The sequence below is a fragment of the Chamaea fasciata genome, unplaced genomic scaffold (assembly GCF_029207755.1).
Source record: "Chamaea fasciata isolate MVZ Bird 193981 ecotype frontalis unplaced genomic scaffold, bChaFas1.0.hap1 SCAF_3, whole genome shotgun sequence".
NCBI classification, from domain to species: domain Eukaryota; kingdom Metazoa; phylum Chordata; class Aves; order Passeriformes; family Sylviidae; genus Chamaea; species Chamaea fasciata.
The window spans coordinates 24433500-24457612 of NW_027094088.1; the positions used below are offsets into that span (position 1 = coordinate 24433500).

General features: G+C 37.9%; 1 protein-coding gene across 2 annotated transcripts in view; it reads left to right on the forward strand.

Moving 5' to 3' along the window:
* MTA3 (metastasis associated 1 family member 3) overlaps window positions 1–24113 on the forward strand; it is a 132423-nt gene that overhangs the window by 77415 nt on the left and 30895 nt on the right. For both annotated transcript variants that reach the window (XM_066178379.1, XM_066178380.1), the window contains exons 11-16: window positions 867–925; window positions 3486–3610; window positions 4456–4607; window positions 5378–5600; window positions 13708–13794; window positions 18668–18814. In XM_066178379.1, coding sequence (XP_066034476.1) covers window positions 867–925; window positions 3486–3610; window positions 4456–4607; window positions 5378–5600; window positions 13708–13794; window positions 18668–18814 — 793 coding nt within the window. The remainder of the gene's footprint in view (window positions 1–866; window positions 926–3485; window positions 3611–4455; window positions 4608–5377; window positions 5601–13707; window positions 13795–18667; window positions 18815–24113) is intronic.

A 24113-nucleotide genomic window follows, 5' to 3' on the forward strand; every position in this document is an offset into this window, starting at 1 on the left:
TGTAATGAAATTGAGCAGGTTTCAAATCTTTTTCTCTCTTGTCTTTTTCTTTTTTTCTCTTAAGTGAACAGAAGTAATGTCTTGAGTACAGAAAGTGCAGGGAAATAATGCTTTTTCTTCTTCTTCTGCATACAAATGTTTTGGATAACCTGTAGACACCTGAACTCTTTATTACTTGTGCCACTGCTGAAAAAACTGTTGTCTTAGTTACTTGTATTATATATGGCAATAACTAAAACTTCTCAACATTATGAAAATGCAAAATGGTTTGAATTTCTTGCAAATATGAAGAAAATAATGATTTAGTAAATTCAGACTATCTTGACAGTAGTATGGCTGTCCTGTTACTGTGATATTCCTGAGCCAGGGTTTTGATGGTATTTAATGCTAGGAAATGTTTAGTTATTTCTAAGAGTCAGTAGACTTTATTATTACTTGTACTGTGTTATAAAAGCTCAGCCTCAATCCGGACAGAGCAAACAAGAAGTTTTGTTACATGACTTATTAGGAACACAATTGCATTCATTTAGTTTCTACTTAATTCTGCAATGAGGGGTAGCCACAATGTCGTACGTGTTTATATAGATGTAATTTATGTAAACTGTAGTTGTCCTTTTTACAGTTTTATTGTCATATGTGAGGCCCGTGAGTTTTACTGAGAAGGACAGCATATTCTGATTTCAAACTAATAATAAAAATCGAGAACTAGTTTTTCATGATTTTCTACATGTAGATTTCTACACTTGTTTTGAAGGGTCTTGCGAAATCATAAAATAGAAATAATTTAAAAATGTATTGTGTGCAGTTTTATGAAATGTTATACCTTAATATAATAAAATATTTTAATGTGCTAATTTTTCAACTAGAAACGTCTGAAAGCAGCTGAAGCAGAAAGTAAATTGAAACAAGTGTACATCCCCACCTAGTGAGTATAACATAAAGTCATTTTTTTGAGTAATATACAGGTAGAACTGAAATAGTAACATGCAGTTACATGCATGGTATTTTCCTAGTCATCCCTTTAATGGTTGCTTTCACAGGATTTGTTATATGCAGATATAGAATCAAAAAATGCTAGAAACTCTTGTCTTAAGAGAAACCTTCTTACTTTACTGATCTCTTTGTTTTTGACCTGCAGTCTTTGTGTCTGGAATAAGAAGTTTTACAAAGGCTGATCAGTTGCTACCTGTGGACTGTTCACATGCAAGAAGAGCCTATTAGTTTAAAAAGCAGTTTTTCTAAAGTAATCTCTTCCAAATCCCTGTAGCACAACACAACACTTCATATTTGTGTAAATGCAATATTTCAAAATAGAAGCAGTTGGTAATGTAGTTACATAAAATAAAATCAGATAATTTCCCATTACAGTTTTATCTGGCTGGTCAAATCTGTGCTTCATCTAGAGACAAGAGATGTTCTGGTTCTAAATTAAAGGTAGCATACAGCCTCAGACCTTCTATCTTTGACCACGTGCTATTAATGCAGTCTTGTTTTCTTCTGAGGGGTTTTTGATCTGTATTTCTTCTAGATTTAAACTGGATGCTATATCTGCTTCTGTTAACACATTTTTGCAGAAAAAAAAGATAAAATTCCTCCTTCATATTCATAATTTCCTCTATATTATGACAAGAGGAAGGACTACAAATCACTTTTTTCTAAGCTTTCTGTGGCCATGTTCAGTTTACTTTATATATAAACTTCCCATTGTTGTGAGTGTTCGTATAACAGAAGAATGTAATACCAAAGGAAGTACTTCGCAAAGATTTTTGATGTCTTGTATACATTACATACAATAGTTTCATTTCCATATTTCATACTGGCTTTTCTCTCTTAAACAGATGTAACAATGAAAGCAGCAGACTGTTAAATAATTTTAATCTTAGAACAAATTATGTGAGTTTCAAAGCTCACATCGCTAATAAGTCACACTGTTTAAAAAAAAAAAAGCTAAAACCTCTAGTATGAGTGTTCCTTAACCTCAGATGAGTGGCTGCTTTACGAAAACCATAAGTTGCTGTGCCTTTACATTATGCTTTTTCAATTTATTTTCCTTGGTCAATATGGACAATTAAGGATGTTCAATATGTTCACAGTACGGACCAGCTGTTTTGGATGACAAAACATGTTTCAAAATGTGGGATTTTTGTGTTTTTATCTTACTGCCTGTCTTTTGCCTGCATTTCAAGACAAAATCCCTAGTCAACAGTAGGAGGATGGTAGGACTTCTCAAGTCTTTGGTAGCTGCAGTGGTCATGGGATTGCTAAATGCTCTGCATCAAGACTAATTTATGGCATTTGGAATCTGAGTTGAATTGATTCTCAGAGCTGAGTACCTTTTTGAACTTGATCATTAGGTATTTCCTGTAAATGCAAGGTTCTGTCCTTAATACCAGAGAGTCCCTTTCAATTCATGGCTTTTCTGAAAGGTAACTAAGCAACAGATCATAATGTGGAAGACTTAATTGTCTTTCAATCTCTTCTCCTGTACCTTGAGCACAGGATAAAGAATTTGTGGAAACTATAAAATTACCTCTTGCTGATAGAGTGAAAAAGGAGACGGCAGGAGGCAGACTTGTTGGCATTTGAAATAGAAATTTGATACAGCAGAATTTTCTTCAATTGTCATTTTAACTTTTCTTGAATATATTTTGTGCTACCTAAAGTGACAAATAATTATCTTAGGAATCAATGTACCCAGCCTTGCATTGTATTGAGGATTATTAAGATTCACAAAGTTGAAACTTTGGAAATATTGCACTTAATCTAGTGAGGATTATATTAATGCTCTCTGAATTAATTGATCTGTAAAGTCCTACTTCGCTGAAGTATTAGAAGTTAAAATAATTCCAAGAATGATACAGTATAATGATATTTTTAAAGCCAAACTGAAATATCCAAAAACAGTTAGTCAGCTTCTCAGAGAGGAAGTAGTTCAAAAGAGAACTGAGACAGAACAACCTGATATGTGGATGAGTTTTGCCATGGTTATAAGACATCTGTATTACTGAGAGTACTTCTTTTTCAGACAGGAAGCTGTTTGACCCTTTCCTGGGATGAGCAACCTTGTAGTATCACAGGGACTGTTGCTACTCTTGTTATACTTCACCCAAAGTCCATCCTTGACTTGTAAAGCCTTATCTATTGACTAGAACCACCTTCTTAAATTCTGTGCTGTGTCAGACTTTTGTTAACGCTTTGACCCTGAGACTTGGTCTTTTATGAGCTTGCCAAGTAGTTTAGACCACGTGAGCATGCTAAAGAACTGTAAATTGGAGTATCAGAGCAGCTCTTAACATAGCAAGTGTCTGGCAATGCTGAAAATGATAAGAGTACAAAAATTACTCTTGCTGTTTAGAGAAGACTTTATAGATGTTGTCAGCACAGATCAGAATTTCAGAATTAGATTGATTGTCTTCAAGTTGACTAACCAGTTAATAAAACCACCTTTTTTTTTTTTTTCAACTTTTAAAAAAATTTACTTAAAGCAATAAGCCAAATCCCAATCAAATATCCAGCAACAATGGGAAACCTGCTGCAGTCAACGGAGCAATGGGAGCCTCTTACCAGGCACAAGCCACAGTAATAGGTCGGGCTTGTGAAAGCTGCTACAGTAAGTAAATACATTTTTTTAATGACTCAAGAGTTTAGGTGAATCTAATATGTGCTCTTAAAAAAAAAAAAAGAAAAGGTATGTACTTTTGTTAGCATGTGACAGAGGATAATTTGCAATTACTCTTATGGCAGAAATGACTTTAAAGTTAGAGCTGCCTTCAGTGTATTAATTCAAATTACTTTATGATTTATTTTTTAACAATTCATAAAGCTCAAAAAATTTAAGTTGTATGTGATGGCATTGATATATTATTCCTTTACCTTCACAAAGCTAGATTCAAATTTATCCTTGCTGTTTCTTTAAGGCTGCAGGGTTTTTGAGCTGTTTTTCTTCTTTGAATGGTTTTGGCTTTCCCCCACCCCTCCCCGCTGTTGTTGGGAAACATGGGGAGGACTATTATTTCTTTCTAATATTTTGTGCATTTCTGATAATTTTTGTTGGACTTCTTGAAATAGCAGCCCTCAACAGAAGTTGTATGAGAGCAGATATAAAATCCAGCATAATAAGCCTGTCTTCCAGGGTGAGATTAGAAATAGTGGGTTTGGGTTTTTTTTTCTGGTAGTCCCCTGGGAGAAAATCTCAGCAATACAAAGTCCCTGGTTGAAATTCATTTTAAAAGTATTTCCATATGGAGTTGACTTCTGTGGTGCTTTTGTAAAAAAATAAAGCAACAAACAGTTCCAGGTCTTACTTTCCATGTGAAATATTTTAAATGTTTATCCATGCAATGCTCTGATATTGCCATATGTTATAGCCATATACAGTCATCTATAACAGCATTTGGATTTATTGTAGTGAAGGTAACATGCACCAGTTCACCTGTGCTGCTTTCTCCTCCTTAGCTCCGCAGTCTCACCAATGGTATTCTTGGGGCCCTCCTAATATGCAATGTAGGTTGTGTGCATCTTGCTGGATTTATTGGAAGAAATATGGTGGCCTGAAAATGCCCACACAGACAGATGAAGATAAACTGTCTTCCAGCCAACCTACAGAGGTAGGATTGTGTGGACAAACTTTTCTAGAACAAAACATGGTGCTTTCACAAGACTGCTGTGATTTGATTATTTAATGGAATGTTTTTTTACATATGTATTCAACTTCAGTGTTACAAAACTCAGTTTATTAATCCTTTCTCTGTGTTAAGTAGAATTGTGCAGTGCTCAGGCCTTGCCATATCTTTGACTATTTCTTGTATAAACAAGCATATGCTTCCTGCATTTTTAGCGCACAAATGTCAATTTGTCAGTCAAATGGTGTGTTACCTCTGAAATGTTAAATATACTATACAATATCTCATTTAGGATGGCATTGTAAATCCATTCTCAATAGAGTTGTCTGCTCTGTGGCTTACAGCTCCTTACATAGGCCTGTTTTTTTGTGCTTATGTCGTAATGGGACACAAAATAAAGATGCTTGACTCCAGTCAGAAGGCAGTAGAAATCAGGCGGCTTTATTTACAATTCATTCAGCCCATTTATAACATGCTTCGCTACAAAGGCACGTTATTGGTCCATTGGGCTGACACCTCTCCCATTGGCTAAGTAACAGAAATAGCAAACAACATCTGTTGCTATGGGAAAAGAATATTTTTTACCCAAGGTTGTTTTGGGAAAAACTGTTGAAAAGTTTCCTTTGAGAAGAGCTCAGGCACAGAAAATATCGGGTCCGCATGCTTAGACATTTTATTTGCTTATTCCAATGAGTTTGTCCAGCTCGGGGATGTTTGAGTGCTGTGTGTGACGCTCTCTTTGTCCCTTCCCGCAGGAACCGCACGTGCGGACCCACCTGTCCCGGCAGGCCACGCAGGGCACCCCGGTGCGGAACACGGGCAGCCCCAAGTCGGCGGTGAAAACGCGGCAGGCTTTCTTCCTGCACACCACCTGCTGGACAAAGCTGGCCCGGCAGGTCTGCAAAAACACCCTCCGGCTGCGGCAGGCAGCGCGACGCCCCTTTGTCCCTATTAACTGTGCTGCCATTAAGGCAGAATGTAAGATGTTTTTTTGATTCTTAGTTCTGTGTGCCGTGCTTCCCACCCATTTTTTTTTGTCTTTTAATTTTATTTTCTTTTTTCAATAAACATTTCTTGTCTATACGCTTTTGCTTTTTCATTTTTTTTTTCTTTTTGTTTGTCCAGCATATCACCGACACATTGGATAAAGTCTGGTTGCCTTGAACAGATCTTGGGCTGTGGAATCGTTTCAAATTAATTAAAAAGGGGATAACTAGTACCTCATTTCAAAAATTGACATTTCAAAAAATGGGGGGCAGGAAGGGAAAATCAGTGCCACAACATACATTCCTCCTACTAGGCTTTTCTGTTGTTTTTTTATATGTTTGCCAAGCAGAACCTCTAGATCTGTACATGTTGTACTTTTTTTCAGTGGGATTGGTCAAAGAATCAGGACCTGGGGTTTCATAGTAATTTAAATGTGGTGTGCAATACAGTCCTTTGTCACTGTGACAATTAGAGGGTGGTGATAGCCATGTTTATTATGACATCATAGTTGCATCATTTTGGTTTTCTCTGTTCCAGTTTTAACTTTTAGTTCTAAATAAAATTCTGCATTATGCTTGTTCTTTTATGGCCAAAATATAAAGACCTGATGAATTTCTAGTAGTATGACAAAAGGCAATGAGTTTTTGTAGATAGTGACAGTAAGTCTCTTCACCTGCTTATGTCTGTAAATTCTGCTGCAAAGTCACTGAATATTTCAACAGCTTTTGTATCTGCACTGGGCACATTGTTTTACTGTTCACACTGTCTGGCTATGATTTCCAGTCTTCCATAGATACAGTTTTTGGAGCAGATGCTTGGTATTCCAGGATGAGCTGCGCTGGCTCATTGTACTGTCAATTGTATTAGAATTGAAGAGAACTTTTAAGATCATTAGATGTGGGGTTTATAACCATGTTCACTAGATTAACACTAAATGTTTTCCCAGCATACTCATCTGGGATGCAGATGATGTCTACATTGTTTATAAGAAATTTACTCCATGGAGGCTTAAAATCTGATTTTGAGTAATTATTTTCCCTTTATGTACTTTAAGACCAGGCATTACGCATATGCAAACTCTTCACCTACTTCTGCAGTACACCAAAACTTGCTGAATATTTCTGTTCATTGTCCTTGTCTAATTTTTTGGTTGTTCTTTTGGCCATTTTCTTTCTTCTAAATCTATGCAAGTTAGGAACAATTTTCAGATATCAGGAAACCATATGTTGACTGTGTGAATGAGTTGTTCTTCATGGAAGAAGTATGTCTGAGGCTGGATTAGGATTATGTTTTTAATCCTCAATCCAAAATAAAAGTTACTTTCTGAGAGAAAGGTATTGTACCTTTAAATTTATGTTTCTTCTGAATCATGGAGGAAAATTTAGAGGTTCACTTGAACCTTAGATATTTTTATTTATATCCCTGTTTTTTCTCACTCACTGAAGTGAAAAAAAAAAATCAAAATATTAAACTTTTGTTTAAGGAGAAGAAAAAAGTTTCATCCAACTGTTAATCATCATACTAGAACACATGTTCAACCTTAAAAGAGAGGACTAAAAAGCTGAGCTTTTCAGCAGGGAATAGTCATTCTTGCTTCAGCCTGGTAGTGCTGTGAGTATTTTCTTTTTGCTTCTTTGAGTGAAAGAATTCTACATCAGATTAACGGTAAGAGTAGAAATTCTCTTCTTTCCCCTCTAGTGTCTGTCTTTCATTATTCCTTTTGCTTAAAGCAAATTTTGGACCTTGTGGTTTTGTCTCTCTGAATTCTGATGCTTCCTGATTAGACCTAACATAGGTTGAGGGAAAAAGGTCACAATAGTTATTGGTTTTTGATCACAGCATTAAAATAATGTTCTAATGGTGGAGACCAAATTATACCTCAACTAATTGAAGTCATGCACATACCCACAATCCATGTGCTGTTTCTGGCAATCTCTCTTTCTGTGGAATCATTACAGTGCTCTTACCTGCACTGTCGTTGTCATATTCTTGCTCTAGCAAAGGCAAAAAAGTAAAGAGCAAAGTGTTTAGTAGTTTTATTCCTGTGCTAACATCTGGTGACCTGTTCTCCGTGCACTCTGTAGATTTTAATGTTATAACTAAATAGTCTCTCTTTTCCTCAGAATGCCCTGAATTCTTTTCTAAGGTTATCTTAAAGCAAATATTTTTTAGATTTTTAAACAAGGTATTTAATTAGCAGTAATGATTTCCTGTGCTGGATCCACTGAGTAATTACAGTATCGAATGAATATCTGTGTTGGTCTTAGAAATGTTACAGTCATGCTTAACTAATAACCTGGCCGGAGTACCTGGTCACCCATGGTGTGATATGGCATGAGATGGTTACAATGCGCAAGAACTGATTTGGGATTTGTTTTCCATGTTGGTTTGCAGAAACTTTAATCTAATGGCTGCTTAGATGCTTTGTCAGACTCACCTGACTGTGTGTGCCAAACCAGTTCTTGAAAATGTAACTGCATTTCCCGACTATATTGCATTAGGCACCATAACAACACTCAGCAACCATAAAATCTGAAGACAGAAGGATTGGTAGGACACTTATCCCAGCTGCATGCCAGGTTTTATGCCCGCTTAGTCTTGTGCAATATTTTGAAGTGCCAGGTTGTAAATGAAACTGATTCCCAGATCTGAGAAGGACTGTCTGAACAAGTGTGTCACAGCTCAGTCATAAAATAAATTGGTGTTTGCATTCCACCTGTGTACCTGAATGCATCTGCAGGTACTTCTGCTGTCTTGGAAGAGCATGGAAGCCTCTGGGAATGATAACCTAAGGCCCAAGCATCTTTTAGGTGAAAATCAGGTTTTCAACAGAGCATTTTCTCTTATTGAATGTCCACCCACATCCTCTCCGTCAGCCCATTATATCCACTGGCAGAAAGCAAGGTCCTATTCTGTGTTCTTTATTCCTTCAGATAGTGCAGAGAATTAGATTTTCCTCATTAATGAAGCCTGTAGCATGACCCCTGCTCAGATGCCAGCAGGAGGTAGTGCAGATGATGCATTTACATCCCAGTTCAATCTCGGGATGGCCACCAGGAGGTTGAGAAGGCACAGCACCTCCTGCTGGGAGCACAGCCTATCATGGAAAGCTCAAACTTTGTTCTGCCTCAACTTAATAGACTCACTGTGGTTGGTGACAATAAACTTGTCTGATGGTTTTTCTGGAATAATTAGAATTGGTGAACTGCTTTGGTAAGAGGAAATTCTCGTGGTCTAAATCTCATGCACTGCCTCCTTTTTAGTTGGAATATATTGCACGTTTTTTTAGAAAGTTAAGCAAGATCATCCTGTCTGAGGAAGGTCTCTTAATTAGAGAAAAGCAAAGTGAGCATTCTTCTCAGCATTCACTGACGAGCCTGGATCTGTTTGCAGCTCACAGGCAGGTTGATAAATGCTTGGCAGTGAGCCATGTGTCTATAAACATTATTGCTTCAGCACAGGGAGGCTTTTGAGGGATATTTTTTTTTCCATTGCTTGGATATAGCTTTATCACTATAAATATATGTATTAATTATAGTAATTTGGATCTGGATAACTACATGCTGTCTGTGTAGACATGATTGTTAAAATGTTTTTGGTGCATGGTAATGTATTATCCATATAATATATGTATAGGTATTTGGAAATGGGTGTACTGATCATGATGAAAATTTATTATGTTTAAATCCTCAGATTCATTAACAAATGTGGTACATAGTACTTGCTAGTGATCTAGTTTGATGAAACAAAGGCAAGGGGAAACAGTAGAATATGCAAAATGTTACTGATTTGTCTTTGTAAGCATAAAGTTTGTATTTTACTGACATAAAGCTACCCATTCATCTGAGTTGAGTAACATTTATGGGTATTGGTTCACAAATTATGTTTTGGATCCTTGATTTTGATAGCTATGGAAGATAACTTTTATAGATACAGCTTTTAGCTGTATCTAAGATGAAAATATTTTCTCTGTTGTTATCTTTGAATACAATTTGTGCCAGATTTTAATAGCCAACAAAATATTTGACAGTATATTATTTTTTTCCAGAGTTTCTAAGAAGAATACAAATCAGGGAATACAGTACATTCATTAGATGATCTGCATTTTGACAGAGATATGGTGGAATGTCAACTTGCTAATGAGAGTGTCTCTAAGCTTAAGAGACCTACAAATCTAATTTTTTAAAAAAGGAAATAATTAGAATATACTTTCATATCTAAAAGTACAGCCTCATTTGTTATCATCTTTTTCTTGACATTACTGATTTCATTCACCTCTGTAATGCCCACATCAGTCATCATGCTTGGCAGCTTTAAAGCCTCATAAAAATATGTGTTTCACATTCTGGTTTGTAATGTTATTTCCTAGAATTTTTCTAGTTGTGCTGTATCCTCTTTAGGGTTATGGTGCCCCAAATTATGTGCACTTCAAGATACAGATTTCCCATAATTTTACAGAGCCATTTTTTCTATTTTCCTATCATTGTGATTTCTAACATTCTGATTTTGATTTCTTTTTAGTATTGTCTAGGTATTTTTAGAAAGCTGTTGATGCTGACTCCATGAATTCTCTTCTGTTTTGTGGTGGTGTAGGAGCCATTATTATATCTATATATATTATGGTTTTTTTACCCCTTCAGAATTCATTTACATGGATTGCTTGATGCTGCGCCTATCCTTTGCCATCAGTTTTAGCTTTCATTATGCTAAGAAATTTCTCATCAGGAAATTTTATCTCTCTAATCACCTCTTTTCCAGCCCTTTTAAATGTTGAACAGCACAGATCATTTGAGGATTACATAGACAATTAATTTTAATAAGGTGCTAATTCCTGAAAAAGTCTGTTTTACCCTGTAACAGCTGGACTGCAGAGATCTTTGGTCACACAGTTTGGTAAAAGCTCTCTCAAATGCCAGATTGGACGCCAGATCAACTGCATGTGGACACATCATGGTCCCCTCCGAGGATCCTGGCAGGCCTGTGAGACTGGCAGTTACTGGATTATAGGTCATGTTAAGTAGGAAGGGACCCTGGAGGTCTCTAATCCCACCTCTCGCATAAGGTTCCCATGCTCATGGGCTTTTTGGCCAGATGAGCTTTTTGTATCTCCGAGGATGGAGACTGCAGGGCTTCTCTGGGCACCTGCTCCAGTGTTTGATCAACCTCGGAGTAAATAATCTTGTCCTTATATCTAACAACTCCCGGTCTCTCAGCCGGGCTGTTGCCACAGACAGGAACAGCATGTTGTCCTGTTCCTCTGGGAAGGCTCTGGCTCAGTGTCCCCTTGTCCTCGCCTCAGGGCTGCCCAGGCCCAGCTTCCCCAGGCCCTGTATGTGCTGTATTCGAGCACCCCATCAGCTTGGTGAGTCTCCTTCAGCTGGCCCTGCTCCTGTGTGCTGTGTCTCCTCTAGTGGGGATCCCAGAGGTAAACACGGGGCCTGCCTGTTGTTTGCCATGGACCATGTAGGGTAGAGGTGAGCTCCCTCCCTCTCTGGGCACTCGCGGGGCCCAGGACGCCATTGTCCTTCTTGCTGCAAGGACACACCACTGAGTAATGTGAACACATTAAACTTGTTTTCCCTTCCAAGGACTTTGTTGGCTCCCTTGATGTTTCCAAATTTAACCATGTGCCTCTATTAATAATGCAACCTTTGCCACTCTGCAGACCTACTTACTGAAGAATGTTATCATATTTCACATTTGCCCTGTTTTTGTTCTCTTGAACCAAGACCATTTAAGCATTCATTGAACACCAGCAGCGTGTCTGCTTAGCAGTTTGGATTAATTCCACCCGGTCCTGGTAACTTGGTTTTACTGATTAACCAGTTTGTTTTGAAATATTTCCTATGGACGGTTCAATGTGACACAGTTCTCACAATTTCCACATAAAAGTAGTTTGGAAGTGAGCTTCCTTAAGTGCTTCTGCAATGAACAGTGATACAAGGAATGCATTTGGCTTTTCTGCTCTGTCTTTATCTTTCTTGTATATTTTCCTCACACCTTCATAATCTATTGCTACAGACACCAGCACACTTTCTGCTTTTGCTATGTTGGAAAAATACACTAAAAATATAAGATGCATTCTTGTTATAAATGTATGTTTTCTCATAGCTTCCACTATTTCACTGATCTTACTAAGATTTTTATTGTTCGTATGAACATATTTGATTTTAGGACTTGCTTTAAATTTTGGGAGTTCTGATAACTTCCTACCCAAATTTTATTCTCTGGTTTTATACTTGAGAATGATGCACAAAATGACTTCTATGTTTTTCTCTGTGTTCTGCATAAAGATCATAAACTTTATTATACTTTTTATGGGAGCACCTTATTGTGGATCAAAGTTTGCTGCTGTTAAACATATTTTACTGTTTCAATAGATACGTGTGCTTTGGAATACTCACCTTTGATGAACATGCTTTATCTCAAGCATGAAAATTGTGTTCTCCTTGCAGTGTGTATTCCCAGTCAGCATATAAATACCACTCCATGATTCAATATCTTTTTTTACAGTGAAGACACGTAGATGGAAAATTTTCTTGCTAATTACTTCTAAGGCGATGCTTTGCTGTTCTCAAAGTAGCTATAAAATACTGTATAGCCTCTGCTTATTTTACTGAGAGAGTCAGTGGAGACACATCATTCTGCTCCACCACTTAAAATATTTCAGGTGTTTTGCAATATTAAAAATATTCCAGGCACCGGGTTTACATTTTTTGATTTTTGTTTTCCTGAGCACAGTATGTTTTACTGAGCACAGTGATTAAGAAAAAATAATGAAGTACTTGATGTACTCAGCATTAGGGCTTTGGAACCTTTGAAACCCGTTGGTATTTCCAGAATATGAGGTAGATTCCTTAATCTATTAAAGTGAGTCGTGCTTTGTCTGTTGCACTGAAAACATCTTGAACATCTGAAATACTTATTCCAGTCATCGCTGTGCATTCACAATCTTCATGATTTTTTGCCCAGATCTAGATTAGAATAGATAAAGGGATGGTAAATTCTTCTACATGGTGTCTTATCCTCTTCCTGTTACTGTTTACTCTGTCTCGTGCTGGAATGAAGCAAACACGAAGAATTTGGTGAAACACAGGGAGGAGTTGAAATTATAATCCATTTATAATGTGACCCCTCTGCAAAACTTGTAGGTAGGTATTAGGAGGAAGTTATTCCATTTGAGAGAGCTCCCAATCTATGTAATCACTGTATGAATGCAATTTTGTCCAGAAGAGAATACCTGTATTCTAGGGATACTGGAAGCTCTGTATGGGGGCTTTTATGTGCTCTTGGAAGACAAATAACCCAATCATTCTGAATAATTCAAAAGAAAAAAAGGGATGGTCTATTTCCAGTTGTCTTGAAATTATTTACTGAAACCTAATGCCTTTTCAATTTTTGCCTTAAGTTGACAAACTTCATTGTCTAAGGATGAACCTCTTTATGTTAACACTTTGTGTTAACACGTGGATAGAATCTCTGCTTGTGTGTTCATAGTAGCAGCAGGAAATTTAAGGCAGTTGCTGCACTGCTAGTTTTCATGTACTAAGCAGAAAGTTATGATCTTTGAGACCTTTGAGCTCTGTAGTGCTTGGTTGCAACTGACCATTTTGTTGAAAACTTTACAGTCAAGAGTTGTATGACAAAAATCAGTAGTCCCAGCTTTAAGTCCTTAACTCTGTATTACCCCATTTAGAGACAGAGAAGCTTGTAGAAAACAAAAATTAATTCAATGTAAATAATTTTAATAGCAAAAACTGCATTTCTTTTAGTATTCATATTTTCATCTGTGTTCCATTTGCCTGGCTGACTATCTACAGAAAGACTTTGTAAGCAAAAACTGCAATCTAACTGGTGTTAAAACTTACATTAACTTAAAAAAAAAAAATCATAACATCACTTGTATGAATGAGGACAAGTCCTGCCTGTAAATATTCATGAATAGAAGTATTGATGGAAAAAAGGAGAACCTAAAAGGTGGGCTAAAAGAAAAAAACAGATTTGTGTTAAAAATGCAAGTCAGAAACTGGTTGGTGTGTCCTTCTCTGTTCATAATAGTAACATGTTTAAACTGAGTTTTATTCTTTAAAATTCTCAGATGCAGATCGACATTGTGAACTTGCTGGGAATCCTCTGAAGATAAAAAGCACCAGAAAACCACTGTCATGTATCATTGGGTATTTAGGTGCGTATCTGCCTCCAGAGAATAACAAACCAAAGGAACATTCAGTGTATACTGAAGCTTCATCATCTGGCATGCCCAGAGAGATTTCTGCTTTTAGTAACAAGAAAAAATGCTGAAGTTAATAAATTAATAAGAATGGTGATCCACTATGAGTTGCAAAACTGCATGGTTGAACTTGCAGGATAGAGGCAGAAGTCCTCCTGATACTGGTTTAAAGTGCCAGAGTGAAACCTGATGTGACTGAGAATGTGAAAAATAGTCTGGCTGTCTAAATAAACAGAAAAACTGCTCAGAGGGGAGATACTCAGAATGCTGAGGGATGCTCTACTGTGCCCTTTGTATCCATTTGCAATACTACTTTTTACTTAAAAGCAGGGGACCTCAGCCACCCTAAGACACATGCCTTGTTATTTGATGACCTAAGTTTAAAGTGTGCCTTGAAATGCGTACTGAGTTCACAACCAGGAGAACAATGAACTCATAAGCTAATGGGGAAAGGAGCAATCCTAGTAATAGTGATTCCTTGCAAGGAACCATCAGTGAATATTAAATATTTGCACAGTCATATAAGAATTGTGGTAACCCCAAGGCTGTTAATATCCAAATGAATATAGAAATCAATCCATTGATCAGAGAAGCAGTGAATAAATCTGCTGTGTATTAATCCTGTTCTACAGAAGTGAACTCTACAACTGGGTGTAGAGCTCAGTCTAGATGTTTTGCTCGTAATTTCAGTCACCAGGAGGGTTTTTTTTTTTTGGTACTAGATCAAAGTAAACAGTCTCTTGCCTTACTGGAATAGAAATTGGCAATTAATGTACTTACAACTGTTCTGCCAGGACATCAATTTTCTCAAAATACTTACTGCAAGAATGTGGGTAATGAGAAATTAATGCCATTCTCACTAAATTTTGATTCCTCCTGCCCTGAAGTTTAAGAAAAAAGCCAGGGATAATACAGACATCCCAGCTGTGTGTGTTGTGTTTGTTGAAGGGACTATTTTGGTTGACTTGGAGGAGTTGTGGCTATGAGAGGGGATGCTGGACAGGGCATGGTTCATCCAGCTGACCTGTCAGTGCATTTAAAGAGGAAATGGTAATGTGGGTAAACTTAGAAGACACCACAAGTTTTTAGTGTCATGTTATGTAACCTTTGAGGAGTTGTCTTGACTCCTCTGGGGGTCTAAGTCTGTAGGTTTAATGTGGGTAAATGGATGAACACTCTCAGACAGAATTTTGTGAACTTACATGAAGGTCTGGTAGAAGATTAACGGTGCAAAATATGCCAGGTGTCTGTAGAGACTGCTTAGTATTTGACTGTATGGGAACTACATGTATCTCACTACAGCTGAGGAAATGAAGTGAACCCAGTGCAGTTGAGTATATTTATCTGAATTAGCTTTATAGGGATGGCTAGAAAATGGCTTTTTGTTTGCCATGTAGCTTGGTGGAATTTTTTAGTTTAGTTTGTTTGTGATCTTTTTATTTTATTTGGGATTTTTGCAGTTCCAGTAAGTAAGTAAATCTTGCATTTTTTTTCTCATAAAAATTAGTGTCATATATCGTATCATAACTTTATGGGAGACATTCATTTTCTTTTTAAGATTGATGCTTTGCTATTCGCACAGATATTTATTGGCATACGATTAACACTGTGTCAGGGCACTATTGTTTTCAATCTTTCTGGTAAGGCAAAGAGGATTTCAGTGCCCTGCACATCCTGAGTCATCACTTCCCTTTATCCCTGTTCTGCATCTTGGCTGCAGGTTCCACAGGTGAGGTAAGACAGGCATTAAAATTATGCCCTGTTCTCTCAAGATCTGGGGCTAATTCCTTGTATTCTCATCTGTCATCACTGTGCACCCTAAACAAAGCTGCTAAGGTGAACCCCCAGCTAATTAAATGTCCTATATTACCTCCTAGTTATAAGGAAACCAGGCTAACACTCCAGCTGGGATTCATGTTGAGGAGATGAGGTGAGAGAAAGGTGCAGCTGCCTAAGCCCCTCTGGAATCCAGGATGTTTATCGAGGTGATTCTGTAGAATACTTCAGCCTCCCTTTGTTTACTTCGGGTTTTTTTATTTTTTTACCCTACTGACATAGTGGAAAAGGGAGAAGTTTTTAATATTGTTATTTACTTGCTTGAGGCTGAAATCTGGTCCTATAAAATGAGTTCCTAATGTGTTTTTGAAACATTATCTCTTACTCTTTTTTTTTTTTTTTTTAATTTCAGAATGTGGCTGACTGGTCATTTGTTACGTGGGTAATGGGATAATTTGAATGCTACAGTCAGTTCGCTGAGTTAGAACAAGGTGCAGGTGGCTAGATGATTTTCAGTGAAGTGCTAGGCAATAGAACAAGGATAAGAGCAGCAGGAATTAAAAGTTTTTAATTACTATTATTCCATGATACAATTATATGAAGGGATAATTGGCAAAACCCCTGAAATTCCTCATTACTCTGCTTGGGTGTGATGAAGCAGCTGGTAATAAAGTGCTCATCTAAAGAGTGAAAATATTGGAAGCAAGTCTATACGTACAGAAGGAGTGAAGTAAGATGTAAAGGTCTGCACAGGAAGGACTCAGTCCATTGGGAAGTGGTCCTGGCTGTTCAGCTGAGTTCCTTTCCAGAACTTAAATATAGAGCTTGGTTTTGCTACCTTCCTCCACTGCAAAAAGAGAAAAGACAACCTTTGTGGTAAACTAATGGAGGATTAGTGACTTCTGAACTAAATACAAGTTGTGGTAGGGAAATGCTTCCTTCCTCAACTGTTTGCTCACCCTGAAAATATAAGATTACCTCTCCTGTAGGTTGCAGATGAAGGGAGATGGAGTTCTCATAAGTTGATGCAATTGCTGGGATTATTGTGGTTGCTGCTTGAGCTCTTTGGCAAATAAATTAATATTTTAGTGTCGTTAGCCCTGGAAATCTACCATTTCCTTCAGAAAATTAGAAAAGATTGCTAAGTGAACATTTTAGAATGCAAATTCCAATTACCTTCAGCAAACGGTGCAAGTGTTTTTATTTCAGTTTAGAGTTTTGCCTTAGCAATCATTGATGTTCATAACATTAAGCATTCCTCTGTTCCCATTTTAGTAAAAAAGCAAAATATGAGATGCTTATTCCCCACAGCAAAAAAAAACCAGGACATGCCATGAAATCTTTTCTGTATGAAAAGCAGATGAATTCTGCAGTGAATGGCAGTAAAAAGCTCTCATCTAATTAAGTGGTGGGAAATTTGGTGACGTCAAATCCACAGATCTGCCCTGAGGTGATTGGTTACCTGTGTCTTCCCTCTCTGCTGTTCTAATCTTGCACATGTATTTCTGTGCCCTACTGTTTCTTATCTGGCCCCTTTTGAAGCCTCTCATGGGCAGGTGTTCATGCTTGGAGAGTGTGATTACAAGCCCGAACTAAAACCAGTGGTGAACAATGAAGCAGAGTCTTGTCCAGTGTAAGAATTGTTGGCATTATCTCCTCTTGCCACACTCTTCCAGTGCAGCCTGGCCAAGGCCACGAGACTGAGAGCTCCAGGCAGGGCAGGCAAGCTCTTGGATATCAGACCTTGGGCATTCCTAAAGGAGGAAAAACATGCTGTAGCAGTGGGTTTTGATTTTGTGCAGTGGTTTCTCTTTCTCCTGATAGCCATGGATGGCAGAGGCTGGAGAGGCTTCTCCTTGCATGCCTGGTCCCAGTGTAGATCTTGCATCTTCTTGGTTTCTGTGCTCCATTTGATAAATAAGATGCACTTTTCAGGAGCTGTAAACCTGGGCTGCAAATGGGAAAGTACTTAATTTTTGTGTTCTGATCTCACTTGTCTTGGGCAGCTGACTCTGCTGATCTGACTCCCAGCCCCTCTGCCCTCACCTCCTCAGCCTTTTCTGCTGCCTGGGGTCATCAGAGGTCTGCTGTTAATTGGGCTGCGAGTGCCTCATGACCTGCAGCTGTGTCACAGGGACCTGCCCTCGGGCAGCTGGCTTCCCACACAAGTCTGGGTCCACCCAAGGCTGGACACAGGGGTGGCATTTTGAATCCAAATGTGTGATGGGAATTAATTAATTGGTTCAGCAAATTCCTAGTGAGGGACCAGCAGACTCAGCCGAGGCTCCTGTTTGCCACTTTTATCTACAGATAACTGAGAAATTTCCATGCAGCTGTGTCAGCTCCTGGCAAACACAGCATCTGCCGCCTTGAAATGTGCTGGTCAGCTGGGCTTTACTGCCTCTTACCCTCTTTATTCCTCCTTCTCCAGAATAATCTTGCTCCATGAAACATACTAGATACTCTGGGATGTTTGGAGTTCCCCAGTAATGGCTCTGTATGGAAGTGTTCCCACTGCAGTTTTGGGGTAGTTTTAGCTGCAGAGCCCTACAGTGTCTGACCCCTGACTCCTGCACCTTGTGACTTGTGTATGGGAAGATCCCTTAAAGCTTGTTATTGTGACAGAAAATACTGAATTGCTTGAGATATTGAGGTGGTTTCACTACAGTAAAATGCTTTTATTTGCTGGCTAAAATCTGTGGGTGTGTAGCTTAAATGCAAACCTCAAAAGGGTAGGAAAATATAAACACACCCATTTCAGGCTGTTTTGTATTTGTTAGCTCTTCAACCTCAAATCCTTCCGTACCTGCACTGTGGAATTAAACTCAGGTAATCTAAAGTGAGATAGATTTTTCTTACTTGGAGGGTCAGTAAGAAACCTGTGGGTATGAAGACTCGTGTTGTTCAAGGCCCTGTAAACACACAAGTGCAGATGGAATTTTCTTTTCACTGAAAATCAAAAGTAAATTTCATATGTGGAATAGATTGTTTTATTTATTTTAAAATCAAGTAGATATAATTTCTCTCTCTCTCTCTCTTTTGTCTCAAACAGAGATACATCCTGCTGTGAAACCCAATGTAATCAGGTCTACACCAAGCCTTCAAAGTCCAAGTGCAAAACGACTGCTTGCACCCTCCAATCACTCTACATTAAGTATTTTGGGGAAAAGAAACTACAGCCATCATAATGGGCTTGATGGTATGTGAAGGAATATAAAAGAAACATTCTTTAACTCTCTGGATTGCAAAACTTTCTGTGAACCTGAGGTAACATTAAATGAGAGGGTACAGACTTAGAAAAATGTAAGACATGAATGGTTTATATCAGCAGTGCAATGAATGGTGGTGCTTATTCATTGGATAAGCCTTCATTAATGCCTTCTCTTACAAAAACGCCATTTGCCAATTTTCTTACTGGTCTTGATTAACCAAAACAGGAGAAGAAAATAATAAAACAAATTTGGTGAAGGCAGAGATGCAGCATGTTTTATTTTGGCTTTTTGCATTGCACCTTAGAAAGCCACTGTCCCTGCAGAGGAGGAAGCAAAAGGTGTGTCATACATAGAGGTGCAGGAGAGGCTTTTTCTGTACACTGTGCAGTGCCAGAGGTGATCTTTAGGCCTGGTGTATCCAGCCACTTCAAAACACCTTGGTGCAAAGTGAGAGCAGGAATGAAGCTGTGTGAAAACAAACAAGCAGAACAAAAACCAACAACAGCAACAAACAACAACAAAAAGTATGGAAATTTGTGGGTAAGACTAACTTTTCTCAAATAATCTTCATTTTTCATCCTGAAAAATGACTGTGCATTATTGATGATTTTTTTTTTATCTTTACCAAATGGTAAGATTTTTCAACTCTAACCATAAGCAGTTCTACCTTGTCCAAATAAGAGGAGAATCCAGCAGGATATGTTTACACTAAAAGAAAATGCATGCATGCATTCCTGATATCTCTGTGTGAGATATAACTTCTGTAAGCCACATTAGCTTATTTGTCCTGTATTTGAATAAGGTTATTGAGGGTAAGAATCTGTCTGCTCTCAAATCGACTGTTCAGGAGCTGACGTTCACAAAAGAGGTGTCTGTCTGCTTTCATGCTTCACAGAATAGGTCAAGGTCGAAAGGAGAGGAATTGCCTTTCAGACAAGCTCATAGAAACAGTATTCCAAATAAAGGGAGAAAAACCTGCTCCATTATCCATCATCTTCCCCATAATCGTGTTTTTCTACCATTGCAAACACTACCTGTATACTGCAGTGAAAACACCTACTGTACATTTAATAACACCTAGATAGGAATCATGGCATCCTTTGACAAGAAGTGGTTACTGAGAATACACAGAAGAGAGAATTGCTTGCTTTTCTGCTCAGCATGCAGCTGTTACACCACAGACAAACACTCATGGCAACACAGGCTCTTCAGGGGCCAAGGTGACACCATGGGATGTGCAGTTGGAAGAAAATGTGATAGCTGCATTAGTAAGCTGAGCCATAAATGCTGCATTTCCGCTGCAACCTTTGAAGGTGGAGTTCTGCCTGTATGGTTTAGTAGTTGCTGCGTGAGAATGTGAACAGGGGCCTTCCCTTCCACCAATGCTGGCCATTAGACTGGAGTCTCCATGTAAGCTCTGAGTGATGAGTTACTTTCTCCTGGCTGCAAAGGTGATCATAGAGTGCTTTCAGTTGGAAAAGACCTCAGAGATCAAGTCCAACCAAAGATTAAGTCCAACCCTTAACTCAGCACTGCTAAGCCCACCACTAAACCCTACATGCCCCAAGTGTTAAATCCCTCCAGGGATGGTGACTCAACCACTTCCCTGAGCAGTGCTCATCAACGTTCCAGTGCTCGACAATGCTTTCAGTGAAGTAGTTTTCCCTAATATCCAACCTAAACCTTCCCTGGCATCCCTTGAAGCTGTTTCCTCTTGTCCTATCACTTTTTATCTGTGAGAAGGGACTGACCCCCATCTTGCTGCAACCTGCACATTTCTCCAGCAGAGAAGGCTGTAGCAGTAAGTTCAAGGTAATTATTATGATTAAGCCTCTCCTTATGTCGTTGTAAGGAGGCATGCTTGGAAATGTAAATTTTTTCTTCTACTTAGTGTGGATGTTCTCCTCAAAGTAAGAAGTGTGTAAAACCAGTCGTTAGCTACACTAATTAGTGTGTATCAAATAGTCTGCTCTGTTACGGCACAAAATAACATCTAATTCAAAAAATTAGTATTGAGAACTGCAAGTCATTGCTTTAGGAGATATTTCTACTTATCTGTTTTCTGTGAAAACAATGTACTGGAAAGCATATATCCTAAATAAATGAAATCTGTTTTGGTTTTTTTAGTGCAAAAAATGCTATCTTAGTATTACAAATTGCTATTTGGCTTATTATTCTTGCCACTCTCTTTAATTAAAATGTGGAAAAATGTAAATAAAATGCAATGAAAAAGTAACACACCGGTGGTAATGATACTCAATAGCACAGATTCCGTTTCTCCTGACTTAAAAGTGATTGCCTTCAATATTTACCATTTACCACCTCCTCAGGTTATTTGTAAATATAAAATATATTTTTTGCTTGTGTTTTATCCAGCTTCTCTTCAGTACCAGATCAACTTGGGAAATGGTGGTTTCTGTGTCATTTCCCTGACCACACTGTACTATTTGTGCAGTGAAATCTTTTGCCAGCCCCCAGAGTTTTTGTGTTACTATAAATACACCAAAAAGCTTTTTTAGTCCCAAAATACTATTGATTGCTGCAGGTTTGATTGTGTTGTATCAATTAACAGTATCCAGAAAGCCTGATATGGAGATGATGACACATTCTGCCTTTCAGTGCATGCTTTGGTGAAATGAGCAAACAAAAAGGAGCATGGGGACTTATATTAAATCTCATTTGCTATTTTCATAATCTCAATATTATTGACATGGATTTGTCTGCATTTTCAAGTTTATTTTTTTTTCCAATGATATTAGGTATTTGTTGTGAGAAAACCACATAAATATGTTTACTTAAGATATACAGTATTTCACAGCACTCAAATAAATGTTGCTTAGGCTTGTGCAAATATATATTTAGATTAGCATAATTTAAGTCAATCTTACTGCTCAGATGAATGCCTTATTTTGGCAGAATTTCTTTTTAAGCAAATTTATAATTATTTGCTTTGAATATTTCCATAGTACGTTATGGAAATTACATTTTTTTATGCCGCTTTGGGGAAGTGGGGGAAGAGTATGAGAAATGTCATTAATATTTAGTTAAATGCTTTTAAGGGTAATGAGCAAGAATATGATTACCATTTCTTACATAAGTCTTACATTGAGTTTTGCTTTTAGCCAATGCAACACAAGATTCCCTTTCTGTTTTCTATGGATGCACTACCAGAAAGGGTCTGGTGCAATTGATAGGGATGAGGGAATTTGGCATTTTGGACTGATTTTGCTTAATCATTGTTGAGAATGATGAGGGAGCTCATTTATCTTTTCTTAATGGGGATGTTGTGCCCTGATATCTTGTTATTGTCAGTCGTGGACATGAATGAAATTGCTCAAGCACTGTATATTGTAGCTACAGAGAGGATCTTGTAGGTCTTTGTGTCCCTTATCAGGAGGAAGACTTTTGTTGGATGGTCTTAGAAAAGTATTTTTTATTTTCAAACAACAACAAATCCTGCATTTTGTAAGATGTAATCAAAAATCCCTGTGAACTGGCATTTTGCTGTTCTGAAAAAGTCACAGTACTTTGAGATGTTTTTGTGTAATATACATGCTGGAGCTTTTAACTACTCTGAGATGCAGCACTTCAATTGCTGCTGAAATTAAAGTCAGCATAAGATATTTAAGTGGTTCTTTGCCATGAAGATAGCCTCTTTCAAGTGGGAAAATTCCATCTTCAGAAAATCACGATGTTGCAGAAGGTTACATGTATCCAATTTTGTTACTGGAGTTGATGATGGGAAGATTTAGGTGTGACTGTAAAGTGCTTTAGATATTTTGAATATGATCTTTAAATTACAGTGTCTGAAATTATTCCAAGCAATTACTTTGTCCCACAAGCTGCTTAACTGTGAGCAACAGTGTGTCCAAATAGTCAAATTTCACATCAGCCTATTGTTTTGGCAGGGTGAGTAATGATAATTTTGCTTATAGTATTTGGAAACATCAGGTAGAGGTGTTTTACACAGGAATAATCTCTGTCATCTGGCATTCATTGCCTTACCTTTCATGCATGAGAATCAGAAGATCCACAGGATGTCTAAGGCATCAGTGTCGCTAATGAGATACAGAAATCTGTCTGTGCCTGTTCGAGACCATTTTCATGTTGTGGGCAAAAATAAAAGAACCAGCTTTTCACAGCTGAAGAGACTCGAATCAACAGCCCTGATCCTCCTTCTCTCTTCCCTGCCATACCTTTAGTGCTGTATTTCAGACTGAGATGTCCTGCTGCCTGCAAGAGGATTCTTTCAATAGTCAGATTTCTGTTCTGGAATATACTGAAGTGTGCAGCAGATACATGAAGTATCTAGGAATGAGGCAACAATTTTGGGGTCTGTTTTCCTAGGAACCCACACATCTCTGGCCTGGCAGGATAAGAAGGTGACAAGAGAAGTTGGAAAATGGAGAAAGACCTTAAAAATATGTACCTTCTCTCTTAAATAGTGTTTTGGTCAATCCTTCTCTCTATGCTTATGACTGATACTATTGGCTGTTCTACCAGCAGATGAGCAAGGTAGAAAGGCTTAGTTTTCACTCCTATTTTTCCGTGGGGAATTTATGACATACGCATAAACATAAGCAGCCTGACTGACACGCGGGGAGACTAAAACGTCTCCTGTCACAAACTTTCTTGAATCAGAGAAAATAATTATAATACATACTTCATTATAATTAAGTTCACATAACACTATGAGAAAGTGCATTAAAGGGATGGAGGTTTCACTCCAGGGTGGAATTTTTCAGCAGTGAGTGAGTTGTTTTTTCTCAAAGGTGCCTGATTGTTGTTATCACAATACTGTGTTTCTGTAGAGTCAGAGATGTTCTGCTTTGGTGGCAGAGGAGCAGCATGGATTGCACATCAAAAAACATCTGCTCCTCTGTTACTTTAAAAAAGAAAACCCTAACGTTTTCCTTACACATTAATAAACTATAAACCTACCAAAATTATTATAAACCTCACTTAACATATCTGTGATTTCCAACTGAAAGAGAAGAAATGAGCTGTGGCAAACAAGCTGCTATGTGAAACTTTGCTATTTCTTCCATGCTGAAACACAAGGTATGATTAATGCTGGATTGTGTATACTGACTCTTCTCGAAAGTGAGAGACAAAAGCTATATATTGCTCCACAGTCAGTTTTCCCTCTGAAGTTTGCTTAGGACGTGTGTGTTCTAGCTTTGGTCTTTGGTATAGCCAGAAAATGCTTTAAAATATTCAGCTACAGATTTCTCAGTCAAATGTGTGCACTGGTATTGATGGAAATGTGAAGGTGGAAAATAGATC